General features: G+C 24.2%; 4 protein-coding genes across 4 annotated transcripts; 1 reads left to right on the top strand and 3 right to left on the bottom strand.

Moving 5' to 3' along the window:
- Nucleotides 1-1,161: 1,161 nt before the first annotated feature.
- Nucleotides 1,162-4,290, top strand: PCHAS_0518900 (U2 snRNA/tRNA pseudouridine synthase, putative; the record flags this gene model as incomplete). Its single annotated transcript, XM_016800196.1, has 1 exon — nucleotides 1,162-4,290. One exon carries the CDS (start codon nucleotides 1,162-1,164, stop codon nucleotides 4,288-4,290), a length of 3,129 nt encoding a protein of 1,042 aa, XP_016655228.1.
- Nucleotides 4,291-5,095: 805 nt separating this feature from the next.
- Nucleotides 5,096-7,795, bottom strand: PCHAS_0518800 (methionine--tRNA ligase, putative; the record flags this gene model as incomplete). Its single annotated transcript, XM_735843.2, has 1 exon — nucleotides 5,096-7,795. One exon carries the CDS (start codon nucleotides 7,793-7,795, stop codon nucleotides 5,096-5,098), a length of 2,700 nt encoding a protein of 899 aa, XP_740936.2.
- Nucleotides 7,796-9,501: 1,706 nt separating this feature from the next.
- On the bottom strand, nucleotides 9,502-11,962 carry PCHAS_0518700 (conserved protein, unknown function; the record flags this gene model as incomplete). The annotated part of the gene is made up of 12 exons (XM_016800195.1): nucleotides 9,502-9,543; nucleotides 9,632-9,704; nucleotides 9,911-10,003; nucleotides 10,138-10,250; nucleotides 10,420-10,467; nucleotides 10,582-10,628; nucleotides 10,772-10,835; nucleotides 10,936-11,023; nucleotides 11,141-11,274; nucleotides 11,392-11,536; nucleotides 11,624-11,731; nucleotides 11,910-11,962. The coding sequence occupies 12 exons, from the start codon at nucleotides 11,960-11,962 to the stop codon at nucleotides 9,502-9,504; spliced, it is 1,008 nt and encodes a 335-aa protein (XP_016655227.1).
- A 715-nt stretch (nucleotides 11,963-12,677) lies between these two features.
- On the bottom strand, nucleotides 12,678-13,214 carry PCHAS_0518600 (ADP-ribosylation factor, putative; the record flags this gene model as incomplete). The annotated part of the gene is made up of 1 exon (XM_736948.1): nucleotides 12,678-13,214. One exon carries the CDS (start codon nucleotides 13,212-13,214, stop codon nucleotides 12,678-12,680), a length of 537 nt encoding a protein of 178 aa, XP_742041.1.
- Nucleotides 13,215-13,671: the final 457 nt, after the last annotated feature.

The following is a 13,671-nucleotide window of genomic DNA, read 5'->3' as shown; positions in this document are numbered from 1 at the left end:
ACAAAGATTTCAATAAAAAGTCTACAATTTAATAATATATAATATTGACCATGCATATAATAGCTATTCCTTAGATTTTATTAGCAACTTCGAAAAGGTTGCAATGTATTCTTAATTAAAAAATGAAAAAATAATGCTAGCAAATATATCCTTTTTTACTATTTTATTATAACCATTCTAATAATTAAACAAGTAGTAAATAAATGGTGTTTTGTTTATATCTAGGAACATATAAAATACTATTTCCCCCTTTTCCATAGATTATAAAAATATATTATCGTTATATTTTGATCGATGCAAAATGTTTTCACTTTTTATTTGGGTAGCACCAATGTAGATACATATATATATACTTTTTCGTATGTCTGAAATTGTATAATAACAGAACATATACATACTCGTCTATATGGTAGGGATGTACTTAATACAAATTCATTCATAATTAAATTACATAAGAGACCATATTATAGTTTCCTTTCCTATCTGTTTTTATCGTCCCTTTTAAAGGGAGGAAAATTAAATTTATCATCGTTGGGAATATATATGCATATTCATTTATTTACTATTTAATTTGTAAACCTTACAAAGGGAACACATTTGCTAAACTTATTTTTTCATCCAATCATATGGATATTACTTGGTTTCCATCTTTTTAATCATAAAAAAATACAAAAATATGCACAATAATATTTAAATTCCAATTTTGTTGCATCCAAAGTAATTAAAAAAGAAAATTTTGTAACAATAACAACGCCAATAAAATAAATAATTCAACATAATTTCGGATTATATATATTTTTTTTACCTCTTCTCTGATATTTGTTCATTATAGTTTTTTGTTTCTTACATTTATTAAAATATGAGTAGCAATTTTACAAAATTTTACATAAGCATTGCAAAGTATTACATATATATTTATATATATAATGTTTTATAGAACTACCAACTCGCCTCTTTGCACTCTTAAATGATCAACATAATAATTCAAAAAAATAATAATAGAAAAAATTAAAAAGTTATATTTTTTAAAAGATATATATTCTTTCCCTTTTTTAGCAAGGTCTAATAAAAATTCATACAATATATTATATAATGGTATATATATTATCTTTTCTTTAATTTTGTATATCCCCAGTTCTATTTTTGATTCCCCTATGAACGATGAATTTACCTTATATTGAAAATCATGGAATTGAATATCTGATTAGAAAAAATATACATAATCTCGAAGGTATAAATGGTAAAGTAAAAACAATTTTCGAAGATTTTCATGTTCATGAAATAACAAAAAATAACATTATTCTACATTTGGATGAAATAATAAACAAGGATAAAATTAATCAAATTTTAGAAGACAAAGAAAAGCATGATGAAATCAATATTTTTCAAAATATAAGCAATTCAGATTTATGTATTCAACATTTTAAAAAACATATAAATGAGTATGATCAAAATGTTTTCAAACAGTTTTTGGATATCCTACACCAAATATTTTTACTAAAACAAAATAAAACACAAAAAAATGAATTTGAACAAGCTGAGGTAGAAAACAATAAAATTGAATCTTCAAATAATGAACCTTTTCAAAAATCAAAAAGAAAATTCACAATTCCATATTGTGTTTTAACAAAATTTGACGACCCTACTTTATGCGAAAATAATGATCAAACCAATGGAGATCAAAATAGCAAACCAAATGATATTCTATCAGTTGATGAAAAAAAAAAAATTGCAAGAAAAAATGTACACAATGCTATAAATAAATATTGCCCCTTTTTATTAACTGAAACAAAAACAGTTACTAAATTGGATACAGTTATATCACATGGAAATATATTAACCGATCAGATAGCCAACAATTTAAATGAATCATATACATACGAGCACTTAAATTGTCAAATTAATGACAATCAAGTAGAAAATGAGAATAAGGGAAATGATAAAAAGCCTTTTACAATCATAGAAGTTTATCCAAATTTTAATTGTCTTAAAATTATTACACCTCCTGAGATATTCGATAAATTAAAGTCGAATGCTAAAAAATTACGGTCGAATAAAAATGACAATTTTGAAAATGTTATTATGGAAGGATTAGAAAAATTAAAAGATATTAATAAGGATAAAAATAACCACGATATAAGAATACCCTTGGAAAATCAAACCGAATGCCATAATGATATAAATCATCAAAAAGACCCCCATTTAAATTCATTTCAAGATAAACTGGGGTCGAATTATGATGATGCTACATGTGATAATCTTCCAAACCATTCCATCAGAAAAAAACGTAAAATCAATGAAGTATCAAATGAGGAAAATTCCATTCCTATTTTGAGTAATATCAATAATTTATCTACCCCCAAAGCAGATCAAGTGAGTAAATGTGAGAAAGATATCTGCACAGAACCTGGGACCGATACAACCGATGTTATAATAAAAGAAGAAAGCAAAAACAATTGCTTAAAAAACGACAATAATAGTTACAAAATGACTCAGGAAAAGGAAGGTCAATGCTTAAGTAGTGACAACTTTATAGATAAGATTAACAAAATGAGAGAAGAAAAAAGAAACAAAAAAAGAGATAAAAAATATTTACATTTTAACCTATATAAAGAAAATAAAGATATATGTGAAATATTGAAAAAATTAAAAATAATTTTCAAAAAAAACAATTCTGATATATCTTATTGTGGAATTAAGGACAAAAGAGGAATAACAATACAAAAATTTTGCATCCAGAAAATAAAAAAAGAAGACATATATAAAATGTTAATTAATAATAGCAATTGGTATAATAATGTTTATTTATCCAATTTAGAATATAAAAAAAATAAATTATCTTTAGGATATTTAAAAGGGAATTTTTTCAAAATTTTAATTAGGGGAGTAAATAACAATGAAGATGAAAAAATAAAATTTCATAACCTTTTTGAAATTTTAAAAAATTTTGGCTTTATTAATTACTATGGTCATCAAAGATTTGGTAGTAAAAAAATTAAAAATTATCAAATTGGTATTTCTATTTTAAAAAAAAACTACAAGCAAGCTCTTTTTCTTATCATTGAAAACACGGATTTGGATCCTGAGAAAAAGAAGGCATTAATGGACTATCTGGATAAGGTAGAGAAAGAATTTATTCAATCTAACAATATTGTCCATAAAAGTGAGAACGAAATTGTAAATGGAAATGATAGACCAAATGCCGAACTAAATGGAATAGGACCTACTGATCCGGATTCAGGTCTAAAACTAGACAACGACACTCAAACTCTGAACTCAAATTCAGACAAAGCAATAAAAATTGACCCAATAAGAAATGAAAACAATTTCGAAAAAAAAAAAAAAAAATACCAGAAAAATAATGATTATTCAAATCACTTTCTTAACAAAAAACAAAACGAAAAAAATATACTACCTAATGAAATAGAAGAAATAATAAATTCAATATCAAACAATTCTCATGTTGAAAAAATTATATTAGGGTCATTAAAAAATAGTCACAATTTTAAAAACGCATTTATAAATATACCAAAAGATATATTTTCATTATTTATACATGCAACGCAAAGTTTAATTTTTAATATTTTAACTAATATAAGAATGAACAAATTCGGATTTAAAGTTGTGATAGGCGATTTAGTTCAAGTACCCCATAAAGGCAATTATGAAACCGAATTAAAGAATCACGATGATGTAAATTCAGACTACACAAACGACAGTATGAACGAATCAGAAATAAATTATCCTGAGAAAAAACTAAACGATTCATCTTCAAATAATGAAATTGATTTTGATGAAAACAAAATAATTATAATAACAGAAGAAAATATTTCCCAATATAATATTTATGATGTCGTTTTACCTCTCCCTGGTGATAAAAATACACTTTTCCCTTCTAACTTAATTGATGAATATAAAAACGTTTTAGATTCTTTTGAATTATCATTTGATCATTTTAAATCAGACAAATATTTATTTAATGCATCAGGTGGGTATAGAAAAATTGTAGTCAAGCCATCTAATCTTCATTCCGTTTTTATTAAAGCGGACTTAACGAAGAAAGACACAATACCGATAATAAAAGGCGACTTGTATAATTTAATGAATCATAAAAATGAGGAAATTGACCAACAGTTTGACCATAACATTATTTTTACTAACAGTAGTTTATATCATGAGCATTTAATTAAAGAAATACCAAATTATCAAGATACGTCATCAATTTTTTTAACCTGCTCTTTACCTAAATCTTCTTATATTACTGTTGCACTTATGGAGATAATAAAATAATTAGATGTTGCATATAGTTATGTGCACTTTTTAAACCTTTCATTATTCTTATTATTTTTCAAGTTACATAAAATTCGATTTATGCATATGCAATTATTCCTATGCATTAATGTTTATGTGTTGATATATTTTTTAAAGTGTTTTACATGTTTGCTGTGAATATCGATATAATTATAAAACAAATCAAATAATTCGGTGTAAAATCACTTAATTTATAAAATGGAAATTTAAAACATTGAAGGAGTAATAAAAAACTTAAATATTTTAAAGAGGAGTGACCATGTATGTGTCCTGCTTAATTCATATTCAAATATATTGTGAGGTATTAGAACTGGTAAGAACATATTGTTCGATTCGTTTAAAAACTATAAATTGATATAGCCTTATACTTATATTATTTTTTATGCACACAATGGTACATATATTGCAAAAATATGCCAATATGAATTAAATATAAATAAATATTTTTACATATATATATCTATATGCACGATTTATCTATGCATAAGAACTAAAAACTAAGAAAAGTTTTTTTTTGTATATATATTGAAAATGATGTATTATTTAACATTTCTAAGATTATTTATCATGCATATATAAAAATTTATAACGAATTATGCAGATAAAGAAAAGCTAAAGCTCAATGACTCTATCCGCGTATATTAAAAAGGATAGGTATTTAAAACAAAAAGGTGAAAAAGAGAAAATAAGAAAAATATCGATCAACATATAAAAGGGTATATAAACAAATATGCCTAAACACCGTCAAGGTATATGTAGGATAACCACATTATGTGACTATAAATTAGCTAAAAAAATAGAGGGTGCCTGAGCTTTGAGTTGCGTGGTAAAGTGGATTGCCAGAGGAAGCGAAAATTAAGGGGACATTTTTTTCATAAAAACAATTATTATTAATTATTGAGAGCTGTAATGAGTTAATCTCTTTTTTTGTTAAATTATCTCTTTGTTTAACTAAAGTTTTATAATTTTTGGCATGCACTAAAGTACCCACGGGTGTTTTTTCGTCTGGGTTAAATTTAAAAATATCTTTATGTACATGTGGAATGATAGAAGTTACTGTTATATTATTTATGGTAAGAGGCTTTATATTCATAATAGCTACTGTTAGTGTATTAATGTTACTTTCATTATGTGGTAAATTTAGAAGAGCTATATATTTTCCATCATCTGTTTCAATCTCATAAAGAGTTGAATTTTTTAATTCTCCATGTTCTATAACTTTAATAACTTTAGATAGTTTCATAATAACTTTTTGTATTTTTATCTTAGCGCTTTCTACTTCAAATTTTTTAAATAGAACATGATCGTTATTAATTATTACACCTTCTTCTAAATTGTTTAGCCATGGATTTAAATCCACAATTTTCCTTTTCGGTGTATTTAATTGACTAAATATTTGTGATGCTATTGTTGGGACAACTATATCTATATAATGTGCAATAAAATAAATAGATTCTAACATTAATCTTATAATATGTAATTTTTTATTTTGTTCCGATTCTTGTTTATATTTCCATGGGGCTAAATCGGTTAAAAATTTATTTAAATCTTTACAAACATTTACTGTTTTCTCACAAAATTTATGAACGCGAAAATTTTTCATATAGTATTCTATTCTGTTAATAAAATGGAGCATACAGAATGGCAATTCAATATCTATATCGTCATATAAAGGTGGAATTTTTGCATTATTTGATAAAAAGCAAAGCGACAATGTTCGTTGTACTAAATTCCCTATAGTATCAGCTAAATCAGAGTTACACATATCAACTAAATTATCGATATCAAATCTCATATCATATCCTGTTTTAGATTCTTTTACTACATGAAATCTAAATGCATCTGATCCATATGCTTCTATAATTTCTTTTGGATCAATCACGTTTTTTAAAGATTTCGACATTTTTTTACCATCACTAGCTAATACAAAACCATGTGAAAATACACATTTAGGTAATTCTATATTTACAGACATTAAAATTGTTGGGAAAATTACTGCATGAAACCAAACAATATCTTTTCCTATTATTTGAATATCTGGTGGCCAATATTTCATTTTTTCTTGGTCATTTATAAAGCAATTCGAATAGTAATTTATTAACGCATCCATCCATACATACATTACATGCTTTGGATCATTTGGGACAGGAATACCCCAACTGAATTTTGTTCTACTACAAGACAAATCTTCTAATGGTTCTTTTAATCTTTGTAATATCTCATTTCGATTCTTTTCTGGTTGTATATAATCTGGATTATCATGTATATGTTGTAGTAATCTATCTTGATATTTAGACATTCTAAAAAAATATGATGGCTCTTTCATTTTTTCTAGTTTTACATTATTTAATGGGTCCATATAATTCATTAATTTAGCTTCATTTTCGGGTATATATGTCTCTTCTCGAACATTATACCATCCTTCATATTCACCCAAATATATATCACCATTTTCCATACATTTCGTCCATATAGATTGTGCAATATTTTTATGAGTTTCTGAAGTTGTTCGAACATAATAATCTTCTGTGGTATGTAAATTTTTATTTAGGTTTTTAAATTTTATTACATTTTGGTCACATAATTCTTGTGGTGTCATATTGTTTCTTGCTGCTTGATTTGCTATCTTTAATCCATGCTCATCTGCACCGGTTGTAAAAAACAAATCTCTTCCTAAATTTCTGTGATATCTAGCTATTGTGTCAGCTAATACGATTTCGTATGCATGCCCTATATGTGGGTCGCCATTTACATAATTAATAGCAGTAGTTACATAAAAATTATCATTTTTTACATGATCATTAATATTTTTTTCACAAATTTTTGATATAAATAAACTATATATATTTTTTAATTTATGAACCTTTTCAACTGTTTCTATTACTTTTTGTACATCTTCCAAATTATTTATCCTTTCTACATAACTGCTTATATGTGACCAACTTTCATTACATATAACAATATTCGAATATTTCAAAGATGTGTATACATAGATATCTGCTAATGAAATTCCGCATGTACCATTTTCTTGGCTTTGATCTGTTTCATCGCATCCATCCTCTCTTTTGATTTGCTCAGCGTCGTCACATATAAACTCCTTGTTATTATTCTCACTCAAATAAGACTCTAACACATCTAAACTTTCGATTATTTTTTTTTTATTCAAGCGCTCAATGTTTTTTTCTAATATATCGCTCCATTCGATCCATGCCAAATATAAACGTAGTTTGTCATCGAAACTTTTTGCGTTTATACCTTTATTTTTTAATCGATGCAATAAAAAACATATTGCATTTGTGGAACTTACAAATTTGTTTTCATATATAAGCAGTGGCCTCTTATTCACTACTAAACTTTTCTCAATTTCAAATGTACGAGTGAAATAAAAATCATCACTTAGCTCTACCGGCAATTTATATATGTGAGCTGCCAGCATACATTTTAATGTGCCGGATAGTAAGTACTTATTTGGATATAAAATCATGTTTATTTCTATTTTTTAATCCGCTTTCCCCCTTTAAGATAATATCCAAGGTACAAAAAGGGAAAGGGATAGGGGAGTAAAAGATTGTGAGTATATATACACCGATATGTATATGAAGCGTATTCAATAAGCGTATATATATAAATGCAAGTACATAAATGTACGTAATATAATATATACATATATATATAAATGCAGGTACATAAATGTACGTATATAGTATGTATATATATTATATATATATAAGGTGAATAAATTGTTCTTCAATTTTATAATATACTCACTTCAAAATATATTTATGGCGTTGAAAAAAAACGAAGAGAAAAGTAAAATTAATGTATGGGAAAAATTATTTACAATTCGATCAACGTAACACAATCTAAAAATATAAATCACAAGTAAATTTTGTAATGAAAAAAAATTTGAATTTCATTAAAAATTAAAAAATGGCATGGATCATGAACATTAAATAAATACTAAAATATATTTTAATGCCATAATAATATATTATATGTATTTTTTCGTTATGTATAATATATTATATAGGTTTATTCATATGAAAAATTGGAAACTTTCAAAAATTTCACAATTATATTTCATATTTAATAATTGTATTCTTATATTACATTTGTGCGCATGGTATTTGTGCCCATTCTTGTAATTTTACAATTTTTTGTATGTATTTACATTTATTATCCATATTTATTAGGATATCCTTATTTAATTTTATTATTTTTTACTTATTCTAATAAGCTATGATTTTTTACATTTATGTTATATATTTTACTTTGTTTTTCCATTATAATAAGATAAAATATTTTTAAGATTAAATTATTTTGTAATTAAAAATATATATATCACTTCAATGATAATTATAATATATATGTATAATAAATAAGCATATATAACTTATGTTACCGTCACGGAATAGGGTTATACTTATTTTTTAATAATATATTAAGGCCGCACAATTACATTATACACTTTATATGCATACTATATATGCAGCATTTATTTATTTTATTTTTAATATAGAGAATGTGGTTTTATTATTATTTCTAGTTAGCTTTTATTTTATGTAATAAATATGTAATACGTTATTAATATTTTTATTTATATATTTTTCGGTATATTTAATTAAATATAATAATATTCTTTAATTTATTTATTATTTTTTTTAACTATTTTAAAAGATATACTTTAAAAATATAATAAAATCCCAAATATATTTTTGAAACCGTTATTGTTAATTTTACGACGTTGTAAATAATATTTAAATATTCCTCAGATGTGTGGAGCATTTATATGCACAATATGCTCAAAGATTGTATTATATAAAAAAATATATTTATGATATTTTATTCTAATTGTATAATATATTTGTTTTATAAAAAAACATATTTTAAAGAAATTACAAAAAAAAAAATAAAAAAGGAATGAAGGGAAAACAAAATATAATGAACAAAAAAAATGGGGATAAATAAACATCAAATGAAATAATTCATTTAAATTATGTATAATTTATTATTCTTTATATTTTAATATGTATAACCACTGTTGTGTATGCAGACTACTATGTTTGATTACTTTTATAAATGTAAGTACCATAAAATTTATAAAGGAAAAATTTTTTAAATTAATATACTTTTTTATAACTTGGATAAAAAAGTCCTATATTTGCATAACTTTAAGAAAATGTCATTTTTCTAAGATTCGTCTCCAAAATAAGTGGTGATATATTCCAATGCCTGTAATAATAAAAAAAATAATCATTAATAATTTCAAAGTATTATTTTAAAATATTAAAAAGAAATATATCTGTTTTTTCATCCATACCTTAACAGCGTCTTCGTCATCTTTCATATCCTTTAATGCATCTTTAAACTTTTCTGAAAAATAACTGCTGTAACTAAAAAAAAATAATTAATCGGGTTATAAATATGATATAATAACTTCCTCTTTTTTCATTGGGACATTTGTATATATTATGCCCATATTGAAAATTGCATTAATATGAGTTCTTATATATACAAATGTATGACTATATATATGTGGGGCTTTCATTTATTAGCAATTTATATCCACTAAGTCTACACAAAAGATATATATATGTACCATTCAGATATTTGGTTGTACACACACGATAGTTTTAAAATATCCAGCCATCCGCTACATTCCTTGATATCTATTATATCATGATTTGATTTCCTAAAAAATCAATTTAAATATAAAAAATATTTGATCTATAAATTCGAAAGATTAATAAAGAAATACACATTTATATTATTTCTTTTTATTTGCATATCCTTTTGTTTGTATTTAATTTGCTAAATATATATTACGAAATTATATCCTTTAGATCAAAGTAAATATTTGTCCAAGCAAGCAAACTCAAACTTTTGGAAGACAGCTTTACGTATCTTCGATTTTTTATTGATTCATTTATCATTCGTACCTATAAGTATAGTGGAAATGATAGAAAAAAAAACAATTATATGAATGGAACTACGACATGGGCACAATGCTTATGTAACGAAATATTAAAATATTAAATAAGCATAAGTATATATTGTGATTTTTCATAATTATTTCCTCATTTAGTGTGTTTTTTATTTTTATATTACAATAATTGTTTTGATGTTCTTTTCATAAGTGTCCAATTTTTCTAAATTCTGAATTAAAAAAAGAAAAGCGGAAAAGAAATCAAATACCCATATATGAATTTGGATATATGCACAATAAAACTAAATAAATTTCATTTTATAAATGCACTAAATATTTATTACCTCCGGTTTCTCTGATTTCTCGTGATAATAATTATATAAGTTGTTTTCTGATAGGTGGGTAAAGCATTATACATATGAATATATAAAACAAACAAATAAATATATATACATATGCACATACAATAATCGGATTTGTAAGCATGTAACTAATAGTGTGGACAAAATTATACATATTTAATATCCTTTTAACCTAATAATAAATTGTGAATTTCATTTGTTAAATATATGGACATGTTATAGGAATCGTCGTAAATCTGGGTGGAACAAAGAAAAATAATATCCAAGTTAAAAATTATTAATGTATGCTGCAAAATTTAGAGGAATATATATTCGCAGTTCATCTCTTTGCTTTACTATCATCGCCTCTTCAATGGAGTTTTTTTCCAACATTATCATGGATTTAATTGTTATTGTATAGAAGGCACTCTCCAATTGTATTTGGCTAATAAAAATGAAAATAATGAAACCATATATTCACACATACATATATATTTATTTATATGAATATCTTTATAAGCATATATTTCTTTGTTTCCTTCTTCTTAAAAAAATATATCACCTATTTTGTCTAATAAAAGAAAATATTTCCCTGACATCATAATATTGTTTTTTTTTAAAAAACTCCTCCATACATAATAATATATATTTGTTAGAGGGTGGGCATAATAACCATCCATTGAAATATTTCAAGAGCTTCAAAAATAATGAGTAAAAATAATATGTTAACAACAATAAATTTAAATAAATGATAAATATAAAAAATATTTATTCCTTAAAATAGTATATATTTCCTTTTTAATTATATATTACATCTTTTGCTTCATTTAGCTGATTTGTCCTTAAAATTAATGCAAAAAATAAATTTACATCCTGTTGTGTATTTAAATTTCTACCAAAGTTATAGTAAACATTTAATAAATGCAGAGACAATTTATAATCTTCCTCAGTCTTTGACCTAAAAAAACGTTAAAATTTCCCAATCTTATAATTATTCAATGCTATTATTTCCATTATGATTTCTATCATTAAAATATCCACCTACAATTTAAACACTTCAAATAGATGATCCATCCTCAGTTTGTGCAACTGATTTTTTTTCGCATAATTCTCAAGTACATCTATCTTCGATTTAATAAGTGATGTGTTAAAGCTTTGGGGAAACGACAAAAAAGAAGGGATATATTTTTAAAATAAAATTCACATAGATATATATTCATATATGTCACATGTCCAATTATACTACTTATATCAAACAAAATCAATTTCAATTTGGAAAACTACACTATTTAAGAACAATTATGCAATTATTTCCCCATATATAAACTTACTATCGTAAATTTTTCAAAAAAATTGTATTCTTCAAGTTGGTGGCTCGTTTCATTATGTATTCAGATTATTTTATTGTTAAAACGGTAAAATAATGAGGCCCCAATAAATCGAATAAAAAGGGGTATATTTATTTTTTAAGAAATAAACCCAAAGTATTCACAAAAAAATCGTTCTACATTTCTTAAAATAAATTATCTTTATTATAAAATATTTAACCTGGAATTTTTTCTTATATTTACATATCTTTTTCAGCTTAGTAAATGAAAGGTAACGACGTATTTATACACATACCTTATAAATTTTGTTCGAAGTTTTCTAATATATATACAAAATAAATAATGTATGGAAGATAAAAAAATATGAAACAATCAGAAAATTGTTAAACAAAAAATGCATTTCAATATTATCGAAGAATTTATAATCAAAATAATAACTAAAAAAAATATTAAAATAATAATTCCGCATATAATTATGCATGCATATATATATACATACAAATACCAAACAACAGTATTTAATAGTTTAAGAAAAAAATGTGTTACATGTAACAAAATAAATAAGAATAATAATAAATATTTTTTTACACAAATATTATTATAAATTAAAAGTATAAATTCAAAAATAAAAACTCAAAATTCCCTAAAGTGTAAAATATATATGTACCAATTGCAGGATTTACATGCTCTTAGGCTTATATACCCAAATAATAAAATCCTATTTTTATAAAAACACACTGCACGCTCATACATACATATAATATGTACAAATTATTTTAAATTGCTAACAAGCCAATCCAAAGCTTCTGTAATTCCTTCATTTTTCGTAGCACTAGTACCAAAAATTGCCCATTGTCTATCTCTTATTGTTGTTAAATTTAAATCTTTTGATATTTGTGATATGGGAAGGCAACTATTTACATCCTGCTTGTTTGCTAATATAACTAACAAAACACCTTCTAAATCTGGTTCCTTTAAAATCGTATTTATCTCGTATTTTGTATTAATTATCCTTTCATCATCTGAACTATCAATAACATAAATAATAGCATTCGTATTTTTATAATAGCATCTCCAGTATGGCCTAATAGAGGATTGGCCTCCCAAATCCCACACTTGTAATTTTAAATTTTTATAATTCACTGTTTCTACATTAAATCCTATTGTTGGTATTGTCTGAACTATATCGCCTAATTGTAATCTATTCAATATGGTTGTCTTACCAGCATTATCTAAACCTAATATTAATATTCTTATTTCTTTATTCGAAAATAAACGAGAAAATATTGAGGAGAATACTAATCCCATTTTTTTTTCTTTTTAGTTATGTGCTTACCTGCATATAAGCATGTATAAGTTTACCTTTCCCTTAGAAAAAATATTTTTGATTTATTTTACATTTACATATACCTATATATAATCACATACAAAATACACAATAAGTAAGATATTTCCTATGAATATACTATAAATTGTTTGCAATATTTATATCGAAACTCTTTGGCCTTCTGGTATAATTTTTTTATCTTTACATTACTATTTAGCTATTTTCGTTACCTTTTAAAGCAAAAATATATTGGAATTCACAAGTATCTTTTATTTATTGTGAACATACAAACATTTTTATTCAAATATATATGTGTGCGTGTATGTATATCATTTCCGTTAGTAAGGAGAATTTACACACATCGAATTATTCTTAATTGTGTAGTTTCTGATCAGTTTACCCTATACATGTATTACCAATCCTTTTTATTGCCTTTAT

Source organism: Plasmodium chabaudi, assembly GCF_900002335.3.
Source record: "Plasmodium chabaudi chabaudi strain AS genome assembly, chromosome: 5".
NCBI lineage: Eukaryota > Apicomplexa > Aconoidasida > Haemosporida > Plasmodiidae > Plasmodium > Plasmodium chabaudi.
Note: the sequence above shows the minus strand (reverse complement) of the source record. Positions and strands in the feature narration are given on the sequence as shown.